The sequence below is a fragment of the Equus caballus genome, chromosome 7 (genome assembly GCF_041296265.1).
Source record: "Equus caballus isolate H_3958 breed thoroughbred chromosome 7, TB-T2T, whole genome shotgun sequence".
Classification (NCBI taxonomy): Eukaryota; Metazoa; Chordata; class Mammalia; order Perissodactyla; family Equidae; genus Equus; species Equus caballus.
The window spans coordinates 75,092,589-75,116,212 of record NC_091690.1 but is presented as its reverse complement, the minus strand read 5'-3'; the positions used below and the strand labels follow the sequence as shown (position 1 = coordinate 75,116,212).

The following is a 23,624-nucleotide window of genomic DNA, read 5'->3' as shown; positions in this document are numbered from 1 at the left end:
ATTGAGTGAAAGAAGCAAAATGCAAATAGTAGATAGTCCATGACTCTATTCATATCAAGATCAAAATAGAGAAAAGTAATTGTGGTAATAGAAGTCAAAATAATGCTTACTATAGGAGAGGACATAAATGAGGATGAGGCATTAGAAAGCCTTCAGGGCTGGTGATAATGTTTTATCAGTTGATCTTGGAAGTTGTTACATGAGTGCATATAGACGTCAAACTTCATTTTTTGCGCTTTACAAAATGTATATTCAACTTCAACTAAAAATAATTTTAACTTCTAAATTTAGAAAGTCAAGATCTTACAAGAAATTTCTGCTCTTGCAGACCGTAATGCCAATCTTCTGTAACTCCACTTTCCCTACTTTCCTCTTGACTGGGGTCTCTGGACTTGAATGGGCCCATGCCTGGATCTCCATCCCCTTCTGCTGCCTCTATTTCACTGCCCTTTCTGGAAATACCTTGATCCTGTTCGTAGTGCTTACTGAGCCAAGTCTTCACGAGCCCATGTACTATTTCCTCTCCATGTTGTCCACCACTGACATTGGCTTATGTATCTCTACATTGGGGACAGTACTGGGAATATTCTGGGCTAATATCCGGGAAATCAGCTTCAGTGCTTGCTTATCACAGATGTTCTTCATTCACCTCTTCACTTTTATGGAATCTTCGGTGCTCCTGGCTATGGCCTTTGATCGTTTTGTGGCCATTTCTAACCCTTTGAGATACGCTACCATTCTAACTTATGCAAGGATCACACAAATTGGTTTGGCAGTCATTACCAGGGGGACTGTCATTCTGACACCACTAGTTCTGCTTCTTAAGCGTTTATCATTCTGCTGCAGCCATGTGCTCCATCACTCCTACTGCTTCCACCCAGATGTGATGAAGCTGTCATGTTCAGATACAAAGATCAACAGTGCTTTTGGACTAACTGCAATTATCTCTACTGCTGGAGTGGACTCTATCTTTATCCTGCTTTCCTATGTCTTGATCATTCGCTCCGTTCTCAACATTGCATCCCCTGAGGAGAGGAAAAAGGCCTTCAGCACCTGCATTTCTCATATCACTGCTGTGGCCATATTCTACATCCCTTTGATCAGCCTGTCGTTTGTTCACAGATTTGGAAAACATGTTCCACCCTATGTACCCACACTCATTGCTAATGTATACTTGCTCATTCCACCTGTGATGAATCCCATCATCTATAGCGTGAAAACAAAGCAGATTCAAAAAGCTATGCTCAAACTTGTATGTTCCAAGGGAACTCACATTTAGCAATTACTGCTACTATAAAGATCTATTTCAAAGTCAGTGAAAATTCATCACAAAATGGAGTTATAGACCTCTGTAGTTTTAGAGTTGGATGGAACTAGACATTATCCAATTCAAATATCTCTACAATGTCGTTAATCTTACCTAAGACAGTCTTATCTTTTCTGCATCAAAATGCTAATTCTGATTCTCACTACCTGTCAGTTACTCCATTCCTGTAGATGACTAACTGACCTCCCTTCTCTATGCTGTTTCTGTCCAAAAACACCAGCCATTCTCTTTGAATTAATTTTCCAAATATCCAGCTCAAAGAAAATTTAAAAACAAACTAATAGGCATCACTCCCATGTTTATTTCTCAACTACTGACTAAAAGAAACAACTCTTGTCTATGATAGTTAAAGTCCTCCACAATTTAGGTTTAACTTTTCTTTAAAGTTTAATCTATCTCTTTGTCTTCTCACATCCTCTGCAGTCTAAGAAAACCAGTCTGCTAACTGCTCCATCATGTATATGGAACTTTCCTGATGGTGGCCTTTACTGTTGACTCCACTTCAACCTTGACACCCACTCCTCCACCTTGAAATTTTACTCATGTGTCAAGGCTCATCTTCAAATATCTTATTCATTAAATTTTTCATGATTGCTCCAATGATATCTGATCTCTCCTTCCCATAATTTGCCTTTTGTATTGCTTTGTCTGTATCTTTTTTTGCCTTTGTGTATTATAGGCTGTGTTTTATATCTAAATTTATATTATTATCATTATCATTATTGCTTCCACAAGGCTGTAAATTCCCTAAATTAAAAAAAAGAAGGCTTGATTTTCTTTGAAGCTACTACAATACCTAGGAGAATACTTTTCACATAGCAGACACTCAATGATTGCTGTTGAACTGAACATGATAGACTATCAAATAATCTTTCTGTACAATTTCAGTGGTAAGTCATTCAATTCAATATTTGGCATGTATAGCATAAGAAATTTCTCTTATAACTGATCCTAGTTTTTCTGCCTATATTTTCTAGCATTTGATCACAGCTCTGACTGTCCAAACCATATAGGGCAAGGGAAATTTTAGAACCAGAGATTACAGTCTCAGATCTTATCCCACTTTGCATATGCCCCAATTTAACTAAGAATAATTTAAGCCAGTTTTTTCATGAATAGATGGCTTCCCAGAATTAACAGCTATCATGTAATTTTTTAAAACCTTCCCTAATGCCAAAGACAAAAACTAATGAACCATCCTCAAATGCTTAATCATCTTTTGCTCCTGCATCCAATGAATCTGTATTTCTTGCCTATTCTGATGCCACAATCTCTCTTCATCTTCACCCTTGGACTTAGTCTAGAACACTAAAATCTTTAAACTAAATCAACAGTTTCCTTACAGGTTTCTAGATCTCCAACCTTGTACCTTTTCCTCCTTCTGTTTTCCATAAAACAATCAGAAAATAACTTTTTAAAAGGCTTTTAAATTAATTTTATTTATATGAGAAATAATAAATATGCTCTCATTAATAAAAGGTTTATAGAAAAGCCCAAAGTCCTCCTTGATATTATCCCTCAAGTCCAGTCTTTCCACCTTCTCAATAGGTAACCACTGTATAAATTTGATTTTTACCCTTCCTTTTTCTATGCATTTATATCCATTGATATTGAGAAATAAAATTTAAAGTAAACTTTATCATTTGTATTTCAGACAGCAACAGAATTTCCTAGGGGCATTTTGCCTATTATTTTAACAACTACATAAAACCAACAAGAGAAATGTGCTCATTACTCAGAATTCCTATATATCTTACTCTTCCTTCATATCTCCTATTCAACACCTTCTTAGTATTAGCCACATGTGGTTCCAAACCCCACTGGCTAGTTCTCTCCACATCCAGAATGTCTATTTGGGAAGGTAGTTTTGGACTGCTACTTCGTATAGACATAGAAATGCTGTGGAATGCTAGCTCTAAGAATTACTTCTGCAGACTCACCTCCCATCAACCATAGTCACTAAGTACCCTACCATAATTACAGTAGTTCATTGCCCAGCTTGATGCCTTGGATTTTGGCACTCTAATTTACCCCACCTTACTTCACACATTCACTTCTTTAAAGATAATGATAAGACAGTGACTCACTTTACCAAACGAGGCATCACAAGCTCAGAGTTCTGTGGCCATAAAAATAGAATGAATAAAACCAAGGACATGACAATCTCAATTTATATTCGTATTCTTCATTCAACAGCAACATGCATCTTCCATCTAGTATGAACTAGGTATTGGGGCATATATTGAGACTATAAACATGAACAAGATTAGCTTCTTGCTTTGAGTGAGCTTATTGCATAGTGAGGCCTATAACTTATGAAGATGTAATTTCATTAAAATATTTATTATAGATATACCCTCTTTCAAGAAAACTTAGTAAATGACATAAATATTGAATAATTCAAATTACAACGAACTTTAAATACTAATCCTACTTTACTGCAACCATGGTGTAAAATCAAAAATCACCTGACAGAAGGAAATGGGAAGAAGCAAAACTAAAATGATAGAAGGCCGCTTGGAAATGAGAATTAATAACACAGTTTTATTATTAGAATTAATAATGTAAGTCAATGGGAATGTAATATTCACTACATAAAATTTTAATTGATATTCCAATTTTGATGAAGGTATCTTTAGTCTGTGAAGTATTTTCTAATGGCTGATCCATAAGAATTATTGTACAGGGCAGGATACATAAAAATTGATGGGGGTCTTGTTGAAAATACAGACTCCTGGTACTTCCATGCAATGGAATATTATTTACCGCTAAAATGAGATATCAAGCCACAAAAGGACAATGAGGAAGCTTAGATAGATACTAAGTGAAGGTAGTCAATCTGAAAAGGCTGTATATTATGGAATTTCAATATATGACATTTTGAAAAAAGGAAAAACTGTGGAGACAGCAAAACGATCAGTGGTTGCCAGGAGATTGGGAAGAGGAAAGGATGAATAAGTGGAACACAGAGGATTTTTAGGGAAGTGAAGCTATTCTATATGAGACTATGATGGTGGATACCTGTAACTATACGTTTGTCAAAATCCATAGAATGCACAACACCAAGAGTGAACCTAATGTAAACTATGGACTTTGGGTGGTAATAATGTGCCAATGTTCATTCATTGATTGTAACAAACTTACCACTTTGGCGGGGGATGTTGATAGCGGAGGAGGCTGTGAGTGTGTCGGGAAGAGAAGAGTATTGGAACTGTGTGATTTCCACTCAAATTTGCTATGAACATAAAAACTGCTCTAAAAAACAAAATCTATAAAAATTCAGAACCTGAACCCCACTCCCCAAATACTTTGTTTTATTAGTTCTGGGATGAGGCCTAAGAATTTCTATTTATAACAAGATCCCCAGGCATATCTAGTACTCAGTCGACTTGAGGAGCCACTGAGCTATAACAAGGTACAACTATATATCTCTCTGTTTGTTTATTATCTCTAATCTAAAATTTGTTTGTTTTGCTCTCTGTCTGTGGGGGAAAAATAATCTTTGAGATCTTTCTTTCTGTGGAATAACTGTGTCTAAAATTCCAGAGTATATAGGATAATTTCAGTGATCTCCTTCCCAAGGCAGGTGTGAAAACTATATTTATACACTTCTCATGTTTGTCCAACATTTATATTTTCCTGGCATATATTTCAACATTCATCACAGCAAGTTAAAAAGAAAACAACCTTAGCAATTGCAGTACATTAAACCACATGGGAAAGCGAGTAGATTAGGCATGCAGAGTGACTGCAGCACAAATGCAAAACCAGCAAATGCTACTGGCCAGAAAGATCCCTTAGGAATAGGTTTGCAGATGGGTAAATGACTCTCCTGGCATGGGTTCCTCATAGATAACCTCCACTCTGGAGGCTGAATGAGACCTCAGAGATGGGTCTCCTCCTCATCCTCTTCACTTGATGTCAGTACAGGGGCAGTGTTTATGCCTTAATGTTAGAAGGTTGATGTGGCATCCTTGCACAGAAAGAGATTCAGTTTCTTCAGAGGAAGTGTTTCTAAGAGGAAATTATAAAATAACAGCCGTGCAAACACAAGACACTGTGGAATTGCCTTTGCTTTAATAATTTACAACAGTAAAGGTCCTGGATTTTTGTTGTTTTTAGCACTGCTTAGAAATAAAAAATAGAGGTTCTTTGCAATGTACTGAATCTCCATTCCGAAAAATTCATAAACAGTGAAATTCTGAAAATTAAAAAAAAATCAGTTTATGTGGTCAATTTAAATCTTGCTGGTATTCTTTAAATTAGATAGTATATCTACAATGTTTTATGCATGGGTGTTAGACATGGAGGATCTGGCCCAAAAACTGAATTTGACTCATCAGTGTAGAATTCTACCATAAAAAGCAAGAACAATATAATTCTTTAAGTGAAAATATAGAATATGGGATACCTAGGGTCATATGCCCAAATCCTGGTGTTGAGATTCGAAGAGACAAAGAATTTGTTAAAAAATAATAGAGATTCGGGGCCGGCACAGTGGCGCAGCAGTTAAGTTTGCACGTTCCCCTTCCGCGGTGCGCAGTTCGCTGGTTCGGATCCCGGATGTGGACATGGCACCACTTGGCAAGCCGTGCTGTGGTAGGCGTCCCACATATAAAGTAGGGGAAGATGGGCACGGATGTTAGCTCAGGGCCAGTCTTCCTCAGCAAAACGAGGAGGATTGGCAGCAGATGTTAGCTCAGGGCTAATCTTCCTCAAAAAAAAAAAATAATAATAATAATAATAGTGATTCATTGGTACTAGGGCATGAGATTTTAGTTCTTTTTCTGATAGTGGGGATGATGTGCAATATATATTTGCTAAATGACTGGATGAATGCATCCATCTGATTTTCTGTGCTTGTGCATAGACAAAATGACTGTTTTGTCATGCAGTATTAGAAGCTCACCACTGCCTTTTTCTGGCTCATTCTATGCATTAGAGCACTGCTTCTTAAAAGAGCATCTTAGAAGCTCCCTCCTGTTGGTTCTAGGTTTGCCCTGTGTATGGCACACAGATCTAATGTAATTCTTCTCAAATATAATACTGCTTCAGCCATGTGAGGACAACCCTGTATTTGGTCTTAGTTTTCTCTTCTCCTGGCTGATTATAAACTTTATAATTTCAAAGTGCTCTTTTTTAGTTCATACACCCATCACTATCCCTTCAATTCACCTTAACAGGTATAAGACTAAAAATTAATTAGTCGCTTTTAGGCAACTAGAAGACCATGTGACAAAATTAATCTCATTCTTTGGAAGGAACTAAAAGATCTCTAAGTTACTTTCCAATCTAAAATTCTAGGCTTCTACCTCACTCTAAAATGTTATAAATGAAGACATGTAAAACCAATGTCGTAGATGTCCTTAGAAGAGACTTCTAACACCAAAATTGTATTTCTTCTTGAACCTTCCTGCTGCTACTTTCCTCCCATGAACACTGGTTTTAGATATCAACTTTCTTGGGTTGTTATTTTTTTAATTAAATCAGCCTAAATTTGTATTAGAGTTTCCAGTCACAGGACATTATTTTTCTAATATAACATTTACTATCTTTCTATATGTATAACCTTTAAAATGTTCTTCTAACATTACCTGATGAACAATAGATTTTTATTTTTAGTTTCACATATTAGTTTTTGAATGATGCCAGAAAACTGAGTGAGAAATTGATTTTATTTTATTTAATATACTTTGCAATCAAATAATTATGAAGTCAATGGAACACGATTCACCTTATAATCAGCATAGTAAAAATTCCATAATCACTATAGCACACACTTGAAATTTTCTGCATGTGGGCCCTTTCCATAATCTCTCATATGTTTAGGATATTAAGTAATACTCACAAGCCTATTTCTGTGGTGTCTTTTTAAACTTCAATTGCATAGAATAAGAAAAAAAATAATGGAGATTATCTAATTCAATCTCCTTAATATTAACATTAAATGGCAAAAACAAAAATGTATGGCTATTTTGTGGTCAAAGTCGAACTGAGCAGTCTCATATGCAAGATATGTTGGGATCTCAGTAGCCTGTGAGACCAGCAATAAAAGTTGAGACTCGACAGGATTAGCAGCTGGGGATTAGTAAAACGGTAGTCAACAATACAATAAGTAGTCACAAGAGGTGTCACAAAGATCCGGCACCAGAATGTTAGGAGGTAATATTGTGTCAGTAAAACACAGCTGCACGAGTATATTCTCTAAATCAAGTGGTCGGAGGCATCATAATTCCTAATGTTCATGAAGGACCAGTGGAGTTCCAGTCAATGACTGCGACTATGAGGAAAGCATGCAGTCTTCAAGATGCCAAAGAGAAGAAAATTTAGAGTATTCAGACAGCACCACATTGGCTTAGTGCCGATTTCAGCAAGACTTTCCAGTATGTAAGGTGACTGGGTCACAAGAGTTAGGTCAATATGGGAAAGGAGAAAGTAAGGAGAAAACTTACCCAGGACCTCACCTATGTAACAGTAAGTCTCAATTCAGACGCTGCCTTTTGATGGAGCTGAAAACTCAAATGTGTTATTTAACTCGATGAAAACATTCTCTGTAAATGTGCTTTTCTGAGGCTATAGGTAAGTAAAAGGTGGCAATGATTGCAGTGACACTAAGTTGGAGAGGGAAGTACTAATATCTGGCCTCTGTACACTCAGTCCACTTTTAGCCCTGAAATCGAATACAGTTCCCTCTGAAAGGACTAATTGCTAAAGTTGATGTTACAGAGAATTTTTTTTAACAGTTATGTATCACTACAACTAAAGTGTCAGCAGCTAAGAAAATAAAAAATCAAGATCAGAAATGTAACCCTAGACTAGAAACGACCCTAGCAAGACAGGGGTAAGATCCATTGCCCAAGAAATAATGAATAGGATATTTTGACTTGCATAAAATTATTTGCTTAAACAAAATTATTTGCTGAAAAGGCAATATATCTTTAACATGTATGATAAAGTTCCATGATAATGCATTAGTATTAACACAAATATTCAACTATTATTTTATTTCTAATTAAATAATAAATTTTACTTTTGAAAACTAATGTTACTTTGAGGTCTCCATTAAATTCTTGGTAATTTCAGATTATCTTCATCCAATTCTCCCTTGTGTGGGGAATGTAATGAAGGGGAAAAGAAAATGCTTAGGGTCAAAGCGGAAAAAGACAAAAAATATCCTTGAGACTTAAAAAAAAAAAGACGGTCCATTCTCTAACATGAATCAGGAAATAGCCACCATGGAGGGAAGCTCGATACAGCAAAAAAGAAAAGAAATAAAAACTGGGGAGCAAAAGGGAGAGATATAGGCCTAAGAATAATCTCCCATTTGATTTATTTATGTAACTACAGTTAATAGAAATCACAATGAAGTTGATGAATGGTGTTTTCATTTCTCATTCTAGGACATTTTTCTAACAGAATTATTCTTCCATAGTAATCGTGTCATCTTTTCCTAACATCACTTCCTCTTCTCTGATCTTTTTCCTGAACAGGAGCTCCAGAACTAGAAGCTAGCCATGCCTGGAACTCCATCCCCTTCTGCCGTCTCTACATCACTGCTCTCTCTGGGAATGGTATAATCCTATTTGTCATCATCACCAAGTCAGGTCTCCATGAACCTGTGTACTATGTCTTCTTGATGTTCTCCACCATCAACCTGGGCTTGTGAATTTCCACACTAGTCCCCATGCTGGGCATATTCTGGTTCAATACAAGGTAGATCAGTCCTTGCCTATGTTGTTCAAACATGCTTTATTCAACTCTTTACTGTCATGGAGACTTCAGTGCTCCTGGCAATGTCCTTTGACCACTTCCTTGCCATGGGTAACACATTGAGATATGCTACCAACCTGACTGATTCCAGAATCATCAAAGAGTGGTTTTTCATCCTTGTCAGATCCTAATGTCTCTGGTCCTGCTTCTTATTTTTTTTTTAAATATTGGCACCTGAGCTAACATCTGTTGCCAATCTTCTTTTTTTTCTTCTTCTCCCCAAAGCCCCCTAGTACGTAGTTGTATATTCTAGTTGTGAGTGCCTCTGGTTGTGCTATGCTGAAAACCACCTCAGCATGTATTGATGAGCGGTGCCACGTCCACACCCACACCCAGGATCCAAACTCAAAACCCTGGGCTGCTGAAGCAGAGCCAGCAAACTTAACCACTCAGCCACAGGCCGGCCCCCAGGGCCTGCTTCTTAAACATCTATCCTTCTGCCAAAGCCACGTGCTCCATCATTCTTACTGTTTCCATACTGATCTAATCTAGTTCTCACATTCTGACAATAAGATCAACAGTGTTTTAGGACTTACCATCCTCATAGCTACTGCAGAAGTGACCTCCATCTTTCTTCTTCTCTCCTATATCCTGATTATTAAGATTATCTTGAGCATTGCTTCCCCAGAGGAGTGGCATGAGGCCGTTAGCACTGGTATCTCCCACACAGGTTCCACCGCCGTCTTCTACATCCCTCTCATTAGCTTGTACTTTGTCCGGAGGTTTGGGCAAAAGGTGCCTTCTTATGAGGACACTCTTATGGCCAATGTGTGTTTGCTTATTCTGCCAGTGATGAATCCCATTACTTATAGTGTGAAAACCAAGCATCTCCATAAGGCCATTGAAAAAGTCATCTTTCTCAAGGGATCTGAGTCTGACTGTAACAATTCTGCAATAAAATCTAATCCTTATTTGTCACTTCCAAGACCTAGGTCTTAATCAATATGATCTCTTCTATCAATGACTCAAAATCAAAAAAACTAGGAGGGTGGGTTGGATGGGTGGCAGATGCAGAATGGTAGAAATTTATTTTTTATTTTCAATACAACTATAACTAAGCTATGCTTTAGCATTGTGCAATGAAATATTCTAATATTATGGATGTGTTAGTAAAGTTTTGAAAGCATGAATGACAATGCCTAAAATGAACACTTTGCCCATTAGATCAATCCTCCAAAATTATACTTAAAATAATATATCTTTTTTGACCCATTTTGTTTTCTTAAAGTATAGATAATAAAGAGTTATTTAGTTCTGTTTAAACTTAGATTAAATTAGACCCTGTTATCTATTTCTTCTTGCATATTATTAATCACCATTGATTCATTCATTCATTTACGAAGTGGCTCCTGTTGCCAGGCAATGCACAATATGACAGGGTGGCAGAGACAAACAAGATATTGTCATAATTAGTGAATTATGCAGATAAGAAAGCAACCAATCAAAATCTGATGTATATGTTATATCTTGCAATATACAGATGTAAGCAAAAAGAGTAATAAGAATATATAAGAAGAATGTTTAACGCCACCTAGAAAGATCAGGAAACCATCACAATGTGTTGTTTGAAATATAAAGTCAAGAATTGGAGAGATCAACTTTCAGAATGGTAACATAAGGAGATCCGTGGACACTTTCTCCAGGAAAACAATCATAAATAGTGAAAATTATATTTAGATATAGGTATAAACATTGAAATTCTCTGGAAAATGCCCTAAGGGCATACAGTAAGTGAAAAACCATTAATTCAAAAAACTCTATCATATTACTATAAGAATTAAAGAATTAAATCAGGGGCTGTTCTGATGGCATAGTGGTTAAGTTCGTGTGCTCCTCTTTGGCGGCCTGTGGTTCACGGGTTCAGATCCCGGGCACAAACCTACACACTGCTCATCAAGCCCTGCTGAGGTGGTGTCCCACATACAAAATAGAGGAAGATTGGCACAGATGTTAGCTTAGCAACAACCTTCCTCAAGCAAAAAGAGGAAGATTGGCAACAGATGTTAGATCAGAGCCAATCTTCCTTACATAAAAAAGAAAGAAAGACAGAAAGAAAGAAAGAAAGAAAGAATTAAATCAGTATAAGAACAGTGGGAGTCAGTGGCACTTGAAGCACAGCCAGGTTTCACCCTTCCCTCTGTCTCAGCTTAGCATATTTACAGCTCCACTCCAGACTGGTGTAACCAAGAACAGGGCTTCCTTCCTCACTCTCCCATTCTACCTCCATCTCCACCAGCTCTCAATGTAAGGCTATGCTATCTCTCAGGAAGGGCAGATCACAGTATTTCTCATTCTCCCAAATCCAGCTCCAATTGTGGAAGCTAAATTCCAGGTGAGTTCAGTCGCGACATCAGTGGCTGTCTTCATCCTTTCAGCCCCACTCATATAGCAAACGCTCTATCCCAAGCATGGTAGTCAGAGAATACTGGGGCCCCAATCACTCTGTCCCCAGTCCTATCATAAAGCAGAGGATTCATGATGAGAGATGCAAGCAGAAAAGACCATATGCTATTTTTTGTAGTGCCATGCATGTAGAACAGGGGTTTAACTCCAAGAGAAGTGGGCCATGATGGAATTAAATTATAAATCAATAACAAAAATTTGGAAATTCACAAACATTTGAAAATTAAATAATATACTCTTAGATAATCAATGGGCCAGAAAAGAAATGACATTGGTAATTACAAAATACTTTGAGATGAATGAAAATGATCAACATACCAAAATTGTGAAGTGAAGCTAAAGCGTGCTTGAAGAAAATTTATAGCCATAAATATCTATCTTGAAAAAGGAAATATCTCAAATCGACTACTAAATTTTCACTTCAAGATACTGGGGAAAAAAAGAGCAAACTAAACTTAAAGCAAAAAGAAGAAAATAATAATAATTAGATTCATGATTAGACTAGTGGAAATTAATGAAATGGAAAAACAATAGGAAAAAACAACGAAATCAAAAGTGGGTTCTTTTATAACACTGAATTAGTAATTTTAAAACTTACGAAGAAGAAAAACTCAGGTCTAGATGGATTCACTGGTGAATTAACCAAACACCTAAAGAAAAAATAATATCAGGACTTCACAAACTCTTCCAAAAAACAGAAGAGGAAAGAACACACCCCAACTCTTTCTATGAAGCCATTTTACCCTGATGTCAAAACCAGACAAAGACATCACAGAGAAGAACGTTAGAAGAAATATATCTGTCAATATAGCTGTAGATATCGTCAATAAAACACTAGAAAACCAAATCCAGCAAAATATAAAAAAGGTTATAGGCCATGACCAAGTGGGATTCATCCTAGAAATGCAAGATTTACTTAAGATTGGGGAAAAAAAACAAATACTGGATTTATATACATATAAAACTCTAAAACAATAGCATGAAGGACGAAAACTCCATGACAATCTCACTAGAGGAGTATATCTAGAAAAAGATTTGACAAAATTCAATATCCATTTATGATAAAAAACACTCAAAAATTAAGCAGAAAAAGAAATTTCCTCAACTGATAATAGATATCTATGAAAAATCCACAAGTAGCATTATACCTAATGCTACAGACTGAATGTTTTACCCTAAAATGATGACCAAAACAAGGATGCCCACTCTTACCAATTTATTCAATACTGTCTTGGGGGTTCTAGCCAAGTCAATTAGAAAAAACAATGAAATAAAAATTATCCATATTTTAAAGGGGGAAATAAAACTATTTCTTTTTGCATATGATCTGATTTTTTATATGGAATATATTAAGAAATCTATTTTTTAAAGTATTAAAACTAATAAATGACTTAAACAAAGTTGCAGAACACAAGATCAACATATAAAAAATCAATTGTATTTCTCTACACTAGCAATGAATAATCCATAATTGAAATTACCAAAAACAAATTCCATTTACAATGGCATCAAGAATCATAAAAATACTTAGAAATAAACTTAGTTAAGGAGGTATAAGATTTGCCTACTGACAACATTGTACACAAAAGCACTGCTCAAAGAAATTGAAAAAGTCCTAAATAACTGGAAAGATAAATGCCATGTTTACTGATTTAAAGACTTAATATGGTTAACATGGCTATTCTCTCCAGATTGATTTATAGATGCAGTGCAATCCCTATCAAAATTCGAGTTTGTTTCTTTACAGAAATTGACAAGCTGGCCTCAAAATGGGCAGGCATCCAGAATAGTCAAAACCATCTTGAAAAAGAAAAGCTAAATTGGAGGATTCACACTTAGCAATTTCAAAACTTACTACACAGCTACAGTAATCCAGACAGTGTAGTACTGACATAGGATACACATATAGATCAACTGAATAGAATTAAGATTCCAGAAATAAACCCTCACATTTCTTGTCAATTGATTTTTGAAACAGACACCAAAAAGTTCAATGAAGAATGAATAGTGTTTTCAACAAAAGGTGCTGCCACCCAAATGTCCATCAACTAAAAAATGGCTATATAAAACGTGATAGATCCATAACATGAAGTATTATTTGTCAACGAGGAAGAGTTGAGCACTTATACTTACCACAAAAAGGATGAACCTTGAAAACACTATGCTAATTGCAAAAAGTCAGTAACAAAAGACCACATGTTATATAATTCAGTTTATATAAAATGTCCCAAAAAACCAAGTCCACAGAGACAGAAAGTAGATTAGTGGTTGCCTCGGGCTGGATGGGATGGAAGGTCATGAGATGTGACCGCTCACCGGTAGGGCGTTTCATTTGCAGATTATGAAAATGATCTAAAATTTACTGTGGTGACAGTGGCACAACTCTGTGAGTATACTAAAATCTTGCAATCTTTTACATGTTAAATTGTAGTGTATGAGAATTTTATCACAATAAAACATTTTTTTAAGGAAGAAAATTGTAGCTTACATAAGGAGGGTAAAGAGAACACACGTGTTCAAACTATTCTCATCCTAAAAGAAGGAGAAAATATGTTTGGAATCAAAATTAAACTAATAATAATAACACTAGAACATAAATACAAAGATAATCAGCGATCTATAAATTTGAGGAATCCGTGAAAGAGAAAGCAAAGACAAAATAACATAGACAGATGAAACTATAGCCCAAAAAATGTACAGGAGAATATGGAAGGGGAAGTGGAGGCTACCCTAAGGGATGCTGCAAGTTCGGAGGTGTTGGATTAGAGAATTCCACTGAAATATCCAGTCATTATACTTCTGTCCTCTAACCCCAACCTGGTCCTCTTTGTGCCATATTTCAGCCACAGAGAAATTTGCCTAAAGGTGGAAAAAATGGATATGAATGGTTCTGCCACCAAGACAGTTCTGCACTTTAATGCTCTGGCAACACCTAGGAGGAACAGAGAATCCCCGTGCCTAGATGAAGAGCTAACAGTGGATTCTCCCTCCCCACGACAGGATGTCTCCTCCCTTCCTCATGGTGCAGAAAGCAGTCAGTCTGTAGCAAATAGAAACAATACGCAGGAAAACATGAACAGAAGATATTAAATATATAGAAGATCAGACAGTGAAAAATTCCTAAATACATCATTTCAGGCGGACTACAAATTGGCAGGGAATAGTCCCATGTAGGCACACACACACACACGCACACACACACACACACACACTTTAACATTAGATTAAGTAATAGAATATTAATCCAGAATAGATTTGGAAGTGTCCCCACGTCAGTGTTATACATGTAGCATACCTTAGAGTACCTTCTCTTGCCCCCCAAAAATTTAAATATGAAGAGAGAGGGAGGGGAAATCAAAGCTGCTGACAACTGTCTTCACATGTTAGGGTATGGCCAGATCAGAGCCTGATTTATTTTCTTTCTTTCTCTCTTTCTTTTTTTAATATAATCTACCAATTACAGATATGACATGTAGGTAAATCATAGTTTTGGGGGATTTTTTTAAGGTATACATTTTTGGTGAGAAAGATTGGCCCTGAGCTAACATCTGTCGCCAATCTTCCTCTTTTTTTTCTTTCTCCCCAAAGACCCAGCACATAGTTGTATATCCTAGTTGTAATTCATTCTAGTTCTTCTATGTGGGATGCTGCCACAGCGTGGCTTGATGAGCAGTGTGTAGGTCCGCACCCAGGCTCTGAACCTGCAAACCCCAGGCTGCCAAAGCAGAGGGCACAAATTTAGCTACTCGGCCACAGGGCAGCCCCCAGAGCCTGATTTCTTAATCCATAGTCCTTAGGCACGTGAATACTTAGTGCTTTCATCTTCACTCAGAAAGAAAGTGAACAAATAAGCTAATCCTTTAACAGGAAATATATAGAAATGTTTGAGGACTTTCTTGGTATTCAAGAAAAGTTCAGCGTCAGCTAGACTCTACCTAATTAGATGTGGAAAGAGATGGGGAGAGAAGCACAGTCAGTGTGCATGCCTCCAGAACCCAAAGGGGCCTAGTAAGCACTGTGCATCCTTCTTGTGGTGGGAAATGCAAGGATAGGTTTCCTTTACTGTGGAAGAGATGTCCCAGCATGTCACAGAACACTGGACCACTAAAAGTTGCCAACCACGCTCTGGAGTACATGTGTTACTAGCTACTTCTCCATCCCACATGATTAGCTGATATGACATGATATGATTTCACCATGTCATCATATGCTTTCATTCATAGCTGATAAGAGTGATAAGGCTTCATCATATCATTTTCATAGTGGACCATTCTGATGCTCTGTGGGATGTCCTACGGCTCCAGGTCTCTTCAGACAATATTATGACAGAGGTCTGGAGAGACAGTATAGCCTTGGGCCAAGACCATGAATGTGAGTAAGATGATGGAATAGGAGTTTTCTACCATTTTCCCTCCAAAGAACACTGATTTTGATAATCACCCGTGGACAAGAATATAATTGTGGAAGTCGGGAGTCCAGGGGAGAAGTTCTAGCACATCATTGGAATGAAAAATCCAAAAATAGATGCATTGAAGACTAGAAGAACAGCTTCACTTTGCTTGAATCACAATACCCCAAGGTGGCACAGCTCAGTGCCAAAAGAGATCCTTTCTTCCACATAGGAAAGAGAGAGCATAGTGAGGAAGCTCCTGGCTTCCCCATCTGTGCAGGGTGCTACACAGTATCCTGAGGACTATGTCTTTCCCACCGCACCCAGAATACTAAGGGGATCTCCATGACTGAGGGACAGGGAGAGGCTAGGAGCACAGCAGCCAGGGATTGGAACTCACAGAAGGGATGCAGATCCTATTAACCACTTTGCTGACTTCATTAGGAAGCCTGCCCACAAGTTGACGAGGGATATCTCACCTCAGACACCTTATCTGACCAACACGGATTCCCAATACTCCAAGCACTTCACCACCCTCCTTGGCTAGCTCCCTTTGTGCATCCTCATAGGTGGAGAGTGCAAGCTTTGGAAGATGGCCAGTGAGCCCATAGAAAACTGGCTGGAGTCTGTGAGACTGAGAGAAAGCACCTAAAGTTGAACTATCAGCACCACCCTAAGAAAAGCAAACGAGATGGCAGTGGCATCCAGCCTGGATCTGGAGGTTCAAAAAAAGGCATATCATCTTAAGAATTCCCCCACAAGAGGAAACAGGATGTGTGAACAATCGCATTTATAGAAAACATCTGAGATAGCCTCCGACTCCCTGTTAGGGCTGAGGGTAATTTTGTTAAGATTCGTCTTGTGACCTAACATACAGTCTGTCCTGGATTATGTTCCCTGTGTGCTTGAGAAGAATATGTTTTCTCCCTCTGTTGAAGTTCCTATAGAGAACATTGGGTAATATATTTAAGTTGTTGTAGTAAGCTGCTATTTCTTAAACAGAATGTAGAAGACACTCAATATAACGGGAAAACAGTTTAATCTAAATTAATGCAGTAAGTTCTGTTCATCAAAGACACTTTCAAGAAAGTTAATATTAAAAAGAGGATTTGTGTCCTGTATATATAAGGAACTCTATAAAATCAATAAGAAAAATCAAACAAGCCAATGGAAAATGGAGAAAACTTTGGAACAAGCAAGTCATAAAAAAAGTATATTCACCAATTAACCTTATGAAAAGGTGTACATCATCATTAGTCAGGAAAATATAAACTAATATGAAAATCAGATAGATAGACTACAATCCCACAAGAAGTTTAACATTAAAAATACTAATAATCCCAAATATTGGTAAAAATATGAATCAGCAGGAACTCTCCCATGCTACTGCTGTTAGTGTAAATTGCCACAAACTCTTTCAAAAACTGTTTGATAGCATCTCAAAGTTGACCCAGCAATGTAACCGCTAGAATACAGACAACAGAAATGCTTATGTTTGCTCCAAAAGATATAATAATATTTGTAGCAGCGTAGTTACTTATAATCGAAACCTGAACACAACTGAAGTGTCTAGGAAAAGAAAAAGTGACAATTTTTAGTGTGTTCATCTAATTATAAGAATTAACAAGGATGAACATCTGCCATCCACAACCTGGAAAAATCTCATACAGATACTGTTGTGAAAGAGCCAGAAACAAAAGTATACATACTGTATTATTCAATTTATATATCTATATTCTATTGCACTATCCCTGCAAATTATAAGCAGAACTAATCCAGGATATTGGAAGTCAGGATAGTAGTTACTTTTGGTGTAGAACAGAGTATATTTATTGGGATAGCATAGAAGAGGATATCTAGTAAGGCTGTCTATCAGGATTGGCAAACTAGAACCTGCAGACCAAATCTGTCTTACCACCTGGTTTTATAAATGAAGTTTAATTTGAACACAGCCATGCCGATATAGAAATGTCCATGGCTGTTTCAAAGCTATAACATCAAAATTTGGTATTGAAGACACAGAACTGTATGGTCTGAAAAAGCCTAAAATATTTACCGTCTTGTCCTTACAGAAAAGAAAAAACAAAAATGCTGGCCTCTGTTCTATATTGTTGGCTGAGTTGCAGTTATATATAGTTAATCATTGAGCAGTACACTAAATGAAATGAATAATTTGCTGAATGACATTATTACCTTTCTATTAAAATTTTATTTGTGATTCAACAAATCATCATTTGCTTCCTATGATGTATCCAAATGTATTCTGGGTGTTTTAGAGAATGCACAAACAATAAAAAGCATCATCTTTGTCCTAGATAACTTCAAAATCTCAACAAGCAGTCACAAAGTGTCACTGAGGGCAGAGGTAGATGTCACTCTGTATGTTAGTGCTTCTCTGCTCATTAGGAGCCAGAGACAGAAGACAGGTCAAGAGCAAGTGAAAAAAAATTCTTTATCCTTTAAATGGAAGTTACCTGTTTCTGTATTTCACATTATCACAAATGTAGTTACTTAGAAGAACTCAAAATTTTCTCTCACAGTTTCTGTAAATCAGGAATCTCCAGCTTAGCTGAGTCTCTGAAAGGCTGTAATCAAGGTGCCCTCAGGACCAGGGTCTCATTTGAGAATAGCTCAAATATTTGCTATAAAGGTAGCTCTGTCTGCGCCCCAGTCTCTTGGCCATCAGTTCTGGGATGCGGAAGGAGATAAGGGCACCCTCCACCAATTTATGAGCCAACTTTGTCCTGGCCTTTGGCCCCAAGCAAAGGCTTCTGAGCTCCAGGGCAGGGGTGGGGGATGCAAGAGAATGCTACCTTCCCCTATGCCTGCCCATCTACTCCTCCCTTTTCCTTCCACCTTTTGGGGCACAGGTGGCTGTGCCCTGCCCTGCCTCTGTCTTTGGGAAGCATAGCCTGCCTGACTGGGGAAGAATATGCTTTCACGATTACATAGCTATTGGCAGGATTCAGTTACTTCCTTGTGGTCTATTAGAGAAATTAGGGATTCAGTTTCTTTCTGGCTATTGGCTAGAAAACATCACATTTAGTTTCTAGCTGGTTGTTGACTGGAGAAGGTCCTCAATTATTTGCTATGTGGGCCTGCCAAACAGGACAGCTTGCTTCATCAAAGCCAGATCCTGTGAAACATAAGTGTAGAAGTGGTATCCTGTTACCTTTGCCATATACCACTGGTTAGAAGAAAGTCACAAATACTGCCCGCACTCAAGAGCAAAGAATTACACAAGGGCTTGAGGACAAGGAGGCAGGGGTAATCAGAGACTATTTTATTATTTTATAATCTGTCCATTAAGAAAGTATTTGGGCAGAAACTCTAGTTAGATTATGTGCTCTTTGAAGGGAACAGTTTTAATTCTTTCACAGTGGCTCATAAAGTTTGGGGTACATATTTCTTCTCTCTTCATTGTCCCCAAAATTATTGCAGTGAATACTAGTTTGCTTTCTTATCTTCTCAGCATACTGAGAATCCATAGACAGTGACATGTGTCTCTCTATTCCCTAGTGCCTAAAACAATGTCTAAACTTCCCACTTCTACAGATGATTTGGGTTATTTGCTTTGCATTTAACATCCTTGTGAACCACTGGTTACTTGAGTTAGTAGGTAAGACCCTTCTGAGACGACACAGCGTTGTCCTATATTTAGAGATGGAGAGAGAGGGATTTCAGTTTTTCTCTGTCTACAGCCCCAGGGAGATTCCATATTTTCCCGATGGCCCTACAGCTCAATCCCACTTTACTATAAAGTCCATGGCTCCAGAACTGTGTCTTGTTCTCTCTCTGCTAGTGAAGACAAAGTCTCCTCTTCCCACATGAAGCTGGTGAGGGGAGAGTAAGGTGCCCACTGTGTTGACTTTGTGCTTTGCTTGTTACCTATTTCCAAACTTTCATATGGGCTTACTGAAAAAGTCACAGAAGATCAGGGTCCACCCTGTCCTCAGGGATCCATATAACACACAGATATCTGACCCCTGCTAGTTTATAGTTAAATATTGTAATGGTTTTTCTAAGACTGGATGGAAACCATGAAAACTGGAGTTTAAAAGGAACTATAGAAAACTAGCATAATGGGAATTGTAATATGTATACTTATTACAGAGTATTTATTCTCAGGAAATAAACTTTAGTATTTTAAAAAGCTTTATTGAAAAATGTTAATATTATAGTAGCTAATATTGGTATTATTTCATTTGTCTTCATAGAATTGATTTATCAATTTAAATATATTACTTTGAAAACTATTTTTAAAATTTTCGTTGAACAAGACTTTATAATATTTTTGTGGGTATTAATTCAAGTGCCTCTCCTATTTTCTGTAGTGTCTCCTAAAAACCCCTATCTTATCCTCAAATCATCATCCATCCCTTTATACTCTGTAAACAGAAGCAAATCACCCCCTTATAAATCACAGGGGAAAAGGTGGGCTTTGGTTAAAAGGGAAGGAAATTCTGACATATGCTGTGACATGGATGACTCTTGAGGACATTATACTAAGTGAAATAAGCCATTCTCAAAAGGACAAATATGGCGTCATTCCACTTATATTAAATATTTAAAGAAATATGAAACAGATAAAGTAGAATGGTGGTTGCCATGGCTGGGGAATTTGCGGAATGGAGTATTAGTGTTCGATAAGTATAGAGTTTCAGCTTTACAAGATGAAAAGAGTTCTGGAGGTGAATGGTGATGACGGTTGCACAGTATTATCAATATATTTAATACTACTGAACCGTATACCTAAATAATGGTTAAGTTGGTACATTTTATATTAGTATATTTGGATACAATAAAAGAAAATGAAAAAAAAAAAAACCTAAAACATATAGGCACTGCCTGAAAATGTCCCCTTGATAACATACCCATAAAACTCCATCAACATACCCATTTGCCACTTATCTCCAGTGTCAGTGGAAATGATAATCCTCATCTTTCTGAAGGCTCAATACTATCATACTCTGTACTTAATCTCCTACTACTTTCTTAGGCGATTCTTCTATACCAATTAATTACTATCATTCTATATTTTCAATCTCTCACTATCTTCTGTATCTTTAACCTCAGTTCATAAATATATATTTTTCTCCAAGTCTTTTCAATCTTGCAAATGTCCTCCATCCACCTTACAGTCTTCTTTAGTCATGACCTGTTTCTCTCCATGCCTTTACTAAGTTTCCAGAATTACTATACATTGTGCCTCCACTACTTTTCTATTCATTCCTCAAGTCACTGTAGCAGGTTTTCAGGTTTCATTGCTGGACTTCAACTACACTTTTCTAGGGTCTTTAATGTGACCATTACATGGGCTCCTAGCTGCATTTGAGATTTCTAATCCTTAGCAGACCTGATTGCTTAAGCAATTTGACAGTGTTGTTCATGTAACACCCAGTTGTGACACCATGCTCTCTTGGTTTTTATGGTTCCTGTAAAGTGTCCAGTCTCATCTTACTTTAGCATAATAGTCCTTTCCAATAACTTCTGCAGAGTTCCATCTTGACTGATTTTCTCTTATAACCCTACTTTCTGAGGTTATTCAACCACTCTGAGGTTGGATTAAAATGACACTTATACAATGATAACTTCCAAATCTATATCTGGAAAAATCTGGAGATGTTTGCATGGAGATCATGCCCACATGGGTACTGTAGACCCACGGATTACTTTAAGTGAATTTCTCTCAGTCATTTCATACATGGCATATTCAAAATTAAATGCATTGATTTTTCTTAACCAAGTGTCTATTCATAGAATGTTATGTCTAATGGAGCTTAAAATTGTGTCAATATAAAAATACTTATCATCAACATGTATAAAGTTATATGGACATGTTTTCCTTGAATTTCAGGGTAAAAATGTTTATATATTGGGTAAATATCCATGGTTATAAATGCAGATGAATGTTAGAGTTTGATTTAGAGTTTTCAAAATGATAGAGTCCTTCAACATGACCTTAGATAACTCTCCTAAACAAAAGGAAATTTATCTAGATTTTTTTGTGTAACGATGTAATTTATTATTTCTATAGGACGTGAGCATTGTGATGATAAATGCTACAAATCCAGAACAACATGGAGATCCTAAGTAACTTGACATCTAAATTTCCAACCTTCATGTTGACCAGCATTCCTGGCCTAGAGTCTGTCCACGCCTGGATCTCCATTCCTTTCTGTTTTCTGTATACCGTTGCCCTCTCTGGGAACTGCATGATCCTGTTTGTCGTCATTACCCAGAAGAGTCTCCATGAGCCCATGTACTATTTCCTCTCCATGCTGTCAGCTGCTGACTTGGGCTTGACTGTTTCTACAATGTCAACAACATTAGGCATCCTATGGTTCGATGCAAGAGAAATCAGTCTGGATACTTGCATTGTCCAGATGTTTTTCCTTCATGGATTTACCATCATAGAATGTGGGGTGTTGGTGGCTATGGCCTTTGACCGCTACGTGGCTATCTGTGATCCTCTGAGGTATACTGCCATTCTCACTAATTCCAGAATCATTCAGATGGGCCTCTTAATGATTATACGCACTGTAGTGTTAATAGTGCCATTACTCTTGCTCCTTAAGCCCCTGTATTTCTGTAGAGTGAATGTCCTTTCTCATTCCTACTGTTACTATCCAGATGTGATTAAATTAGCATGTTCAGATACTCGAGCCAACAGCATCTGTGGGATAATAGACCTCTTCCTGACCACAGGAGTAGATACACTATGCATCATCTTGTCTTATATCTTGATCGTTCGCTCTGTCCTCCATATTGCCTCCCCTGAAGAACGACACAAGGTCTTTAGCACCTGTGTCTCCCATATTGGAGCTCTCACTATTTTCTACATCCCCATGATAAGCCTCTCCTTGGTGCATCGCTACAGTCGATCAGCACCCAAAGTGGTCCATTCGTTGATGGCCAATATATACCTGCTTTTGCCTCCTGTGCTCAACCCCATTATCTATAGTGTAAAAACAAAACAGATTCACAAGGTTATATTCAGTCTTCTCCTTACAAAATAAACAGAGATGACTGTTTGAGAAAAACCGGTAAAAAATAACTTTCACTGTAGACAAGAAACCATGGTAGGTTATCGCCTATCAAATATTCTTTTTTTCCTTTAACCAACAAATATTTAGTAAGCATAATTGTGTTCTCATTCATAAAATTCCAGTATGACATACCCCTAAGATTCTATAATTCAATACGGGAAATATGAGAACTATAAGAATAAAACAATAAAAACAATACTCATAGCAATTAAATGACATTTAGTATTTGTTTATTTTTTATTATGTGTTCTACTAACAGCCTTTAATACGTATTCCATTTATTCTTCAAAAAATTTCAGTGAAATATATAATATTATTAATTAGATTTTAGAGATGCAGAAACTGAGGCCTAAAGACATTTAGGCCATCAAAGACCAGACATCTAACATGGATCAGGGTTGAAATTTGAGTCCAGGATATCTGTATCTTAAACATCACTCTCTTCACTAGTGTATTCCATTCTCTACCAAAACCTTCTAGGAAAAATGTTATAAGATCAAACATTAGAACTGGATCTCCCCATCCATTAATTATGCCTTTAAAAAGTTGTGTTGTCCTTCTTAGAGGATACGTTAGCTTGTTTTCTTCATTCATAATTAGTAATACAAAACATAAAAATAGATAAGTCCTGGAATGTAAGTCATAGATCACTATCCAGTATGGGACAGTCAATAGAAAACCTTCA

At 37.1% G+C, this 23,624-nt stretch overlaps 2 protein-coding genes and 1 pseudogene across 2 annotated transcripts; all 3 read left to right on the top strand.

The window, feature by feature from the left end:
* Positions 1 to 334: 334 nt before the first annotated feature.
* Positions 335 to 1,279, top strand: OR51F4 (olfactory receptor family 51 subfamily F member 4). The gene has a single exon (XM_001497442.3). The coding sequence runs from the start codon at positions 335 to 337 to the stop codon at positions 1,277 to 1,279; it is 945 nt and encodes a 314-aa protein (XP_001497492.3).
* Positions 1,280 to 7,747: 6,468 nt separating this feature from the next.
* LOC111774411 (olfactory receptor 51F1-like) lies at positions 7,748 to 10,036 on the top strand (annotated as a pseudogene).
* Positions 10,037 to 21,949: 11,913 nt separating this feature from the next.
* OR51F1C (olfactory receptor family 51 subfamily F member 1C) lies at positions 21,950 to 22,909 on the top strand. The gene has a single exon (NM_001391301.1). It carries the CDS (start codon positions 21,950 to 21,952, stop codon positions 22,907 to 22,909), a length of 960 nt encoding a protein of 319 aa, NP_001378230.1.
* Positions 22,910 to 23,624: the final 715 nt, after the last annotated feature.

Excerpts from the sequence above, each read along its gene's own strand:
- OR51F4 (XM_001497442.3), top strand. The coding sequence starts at position 335 with ATGCCAATCTTCTGTAACTCCACTTTCCCTACTTTCCTCTTGACTGGG.
- OR51F1C (NM_001391301.1), top strand. The coding sequence starts at position 21,950 with ATGCTACAAATCCAGAACAACATGGAGATCCTAAGTAACTTGACATCT.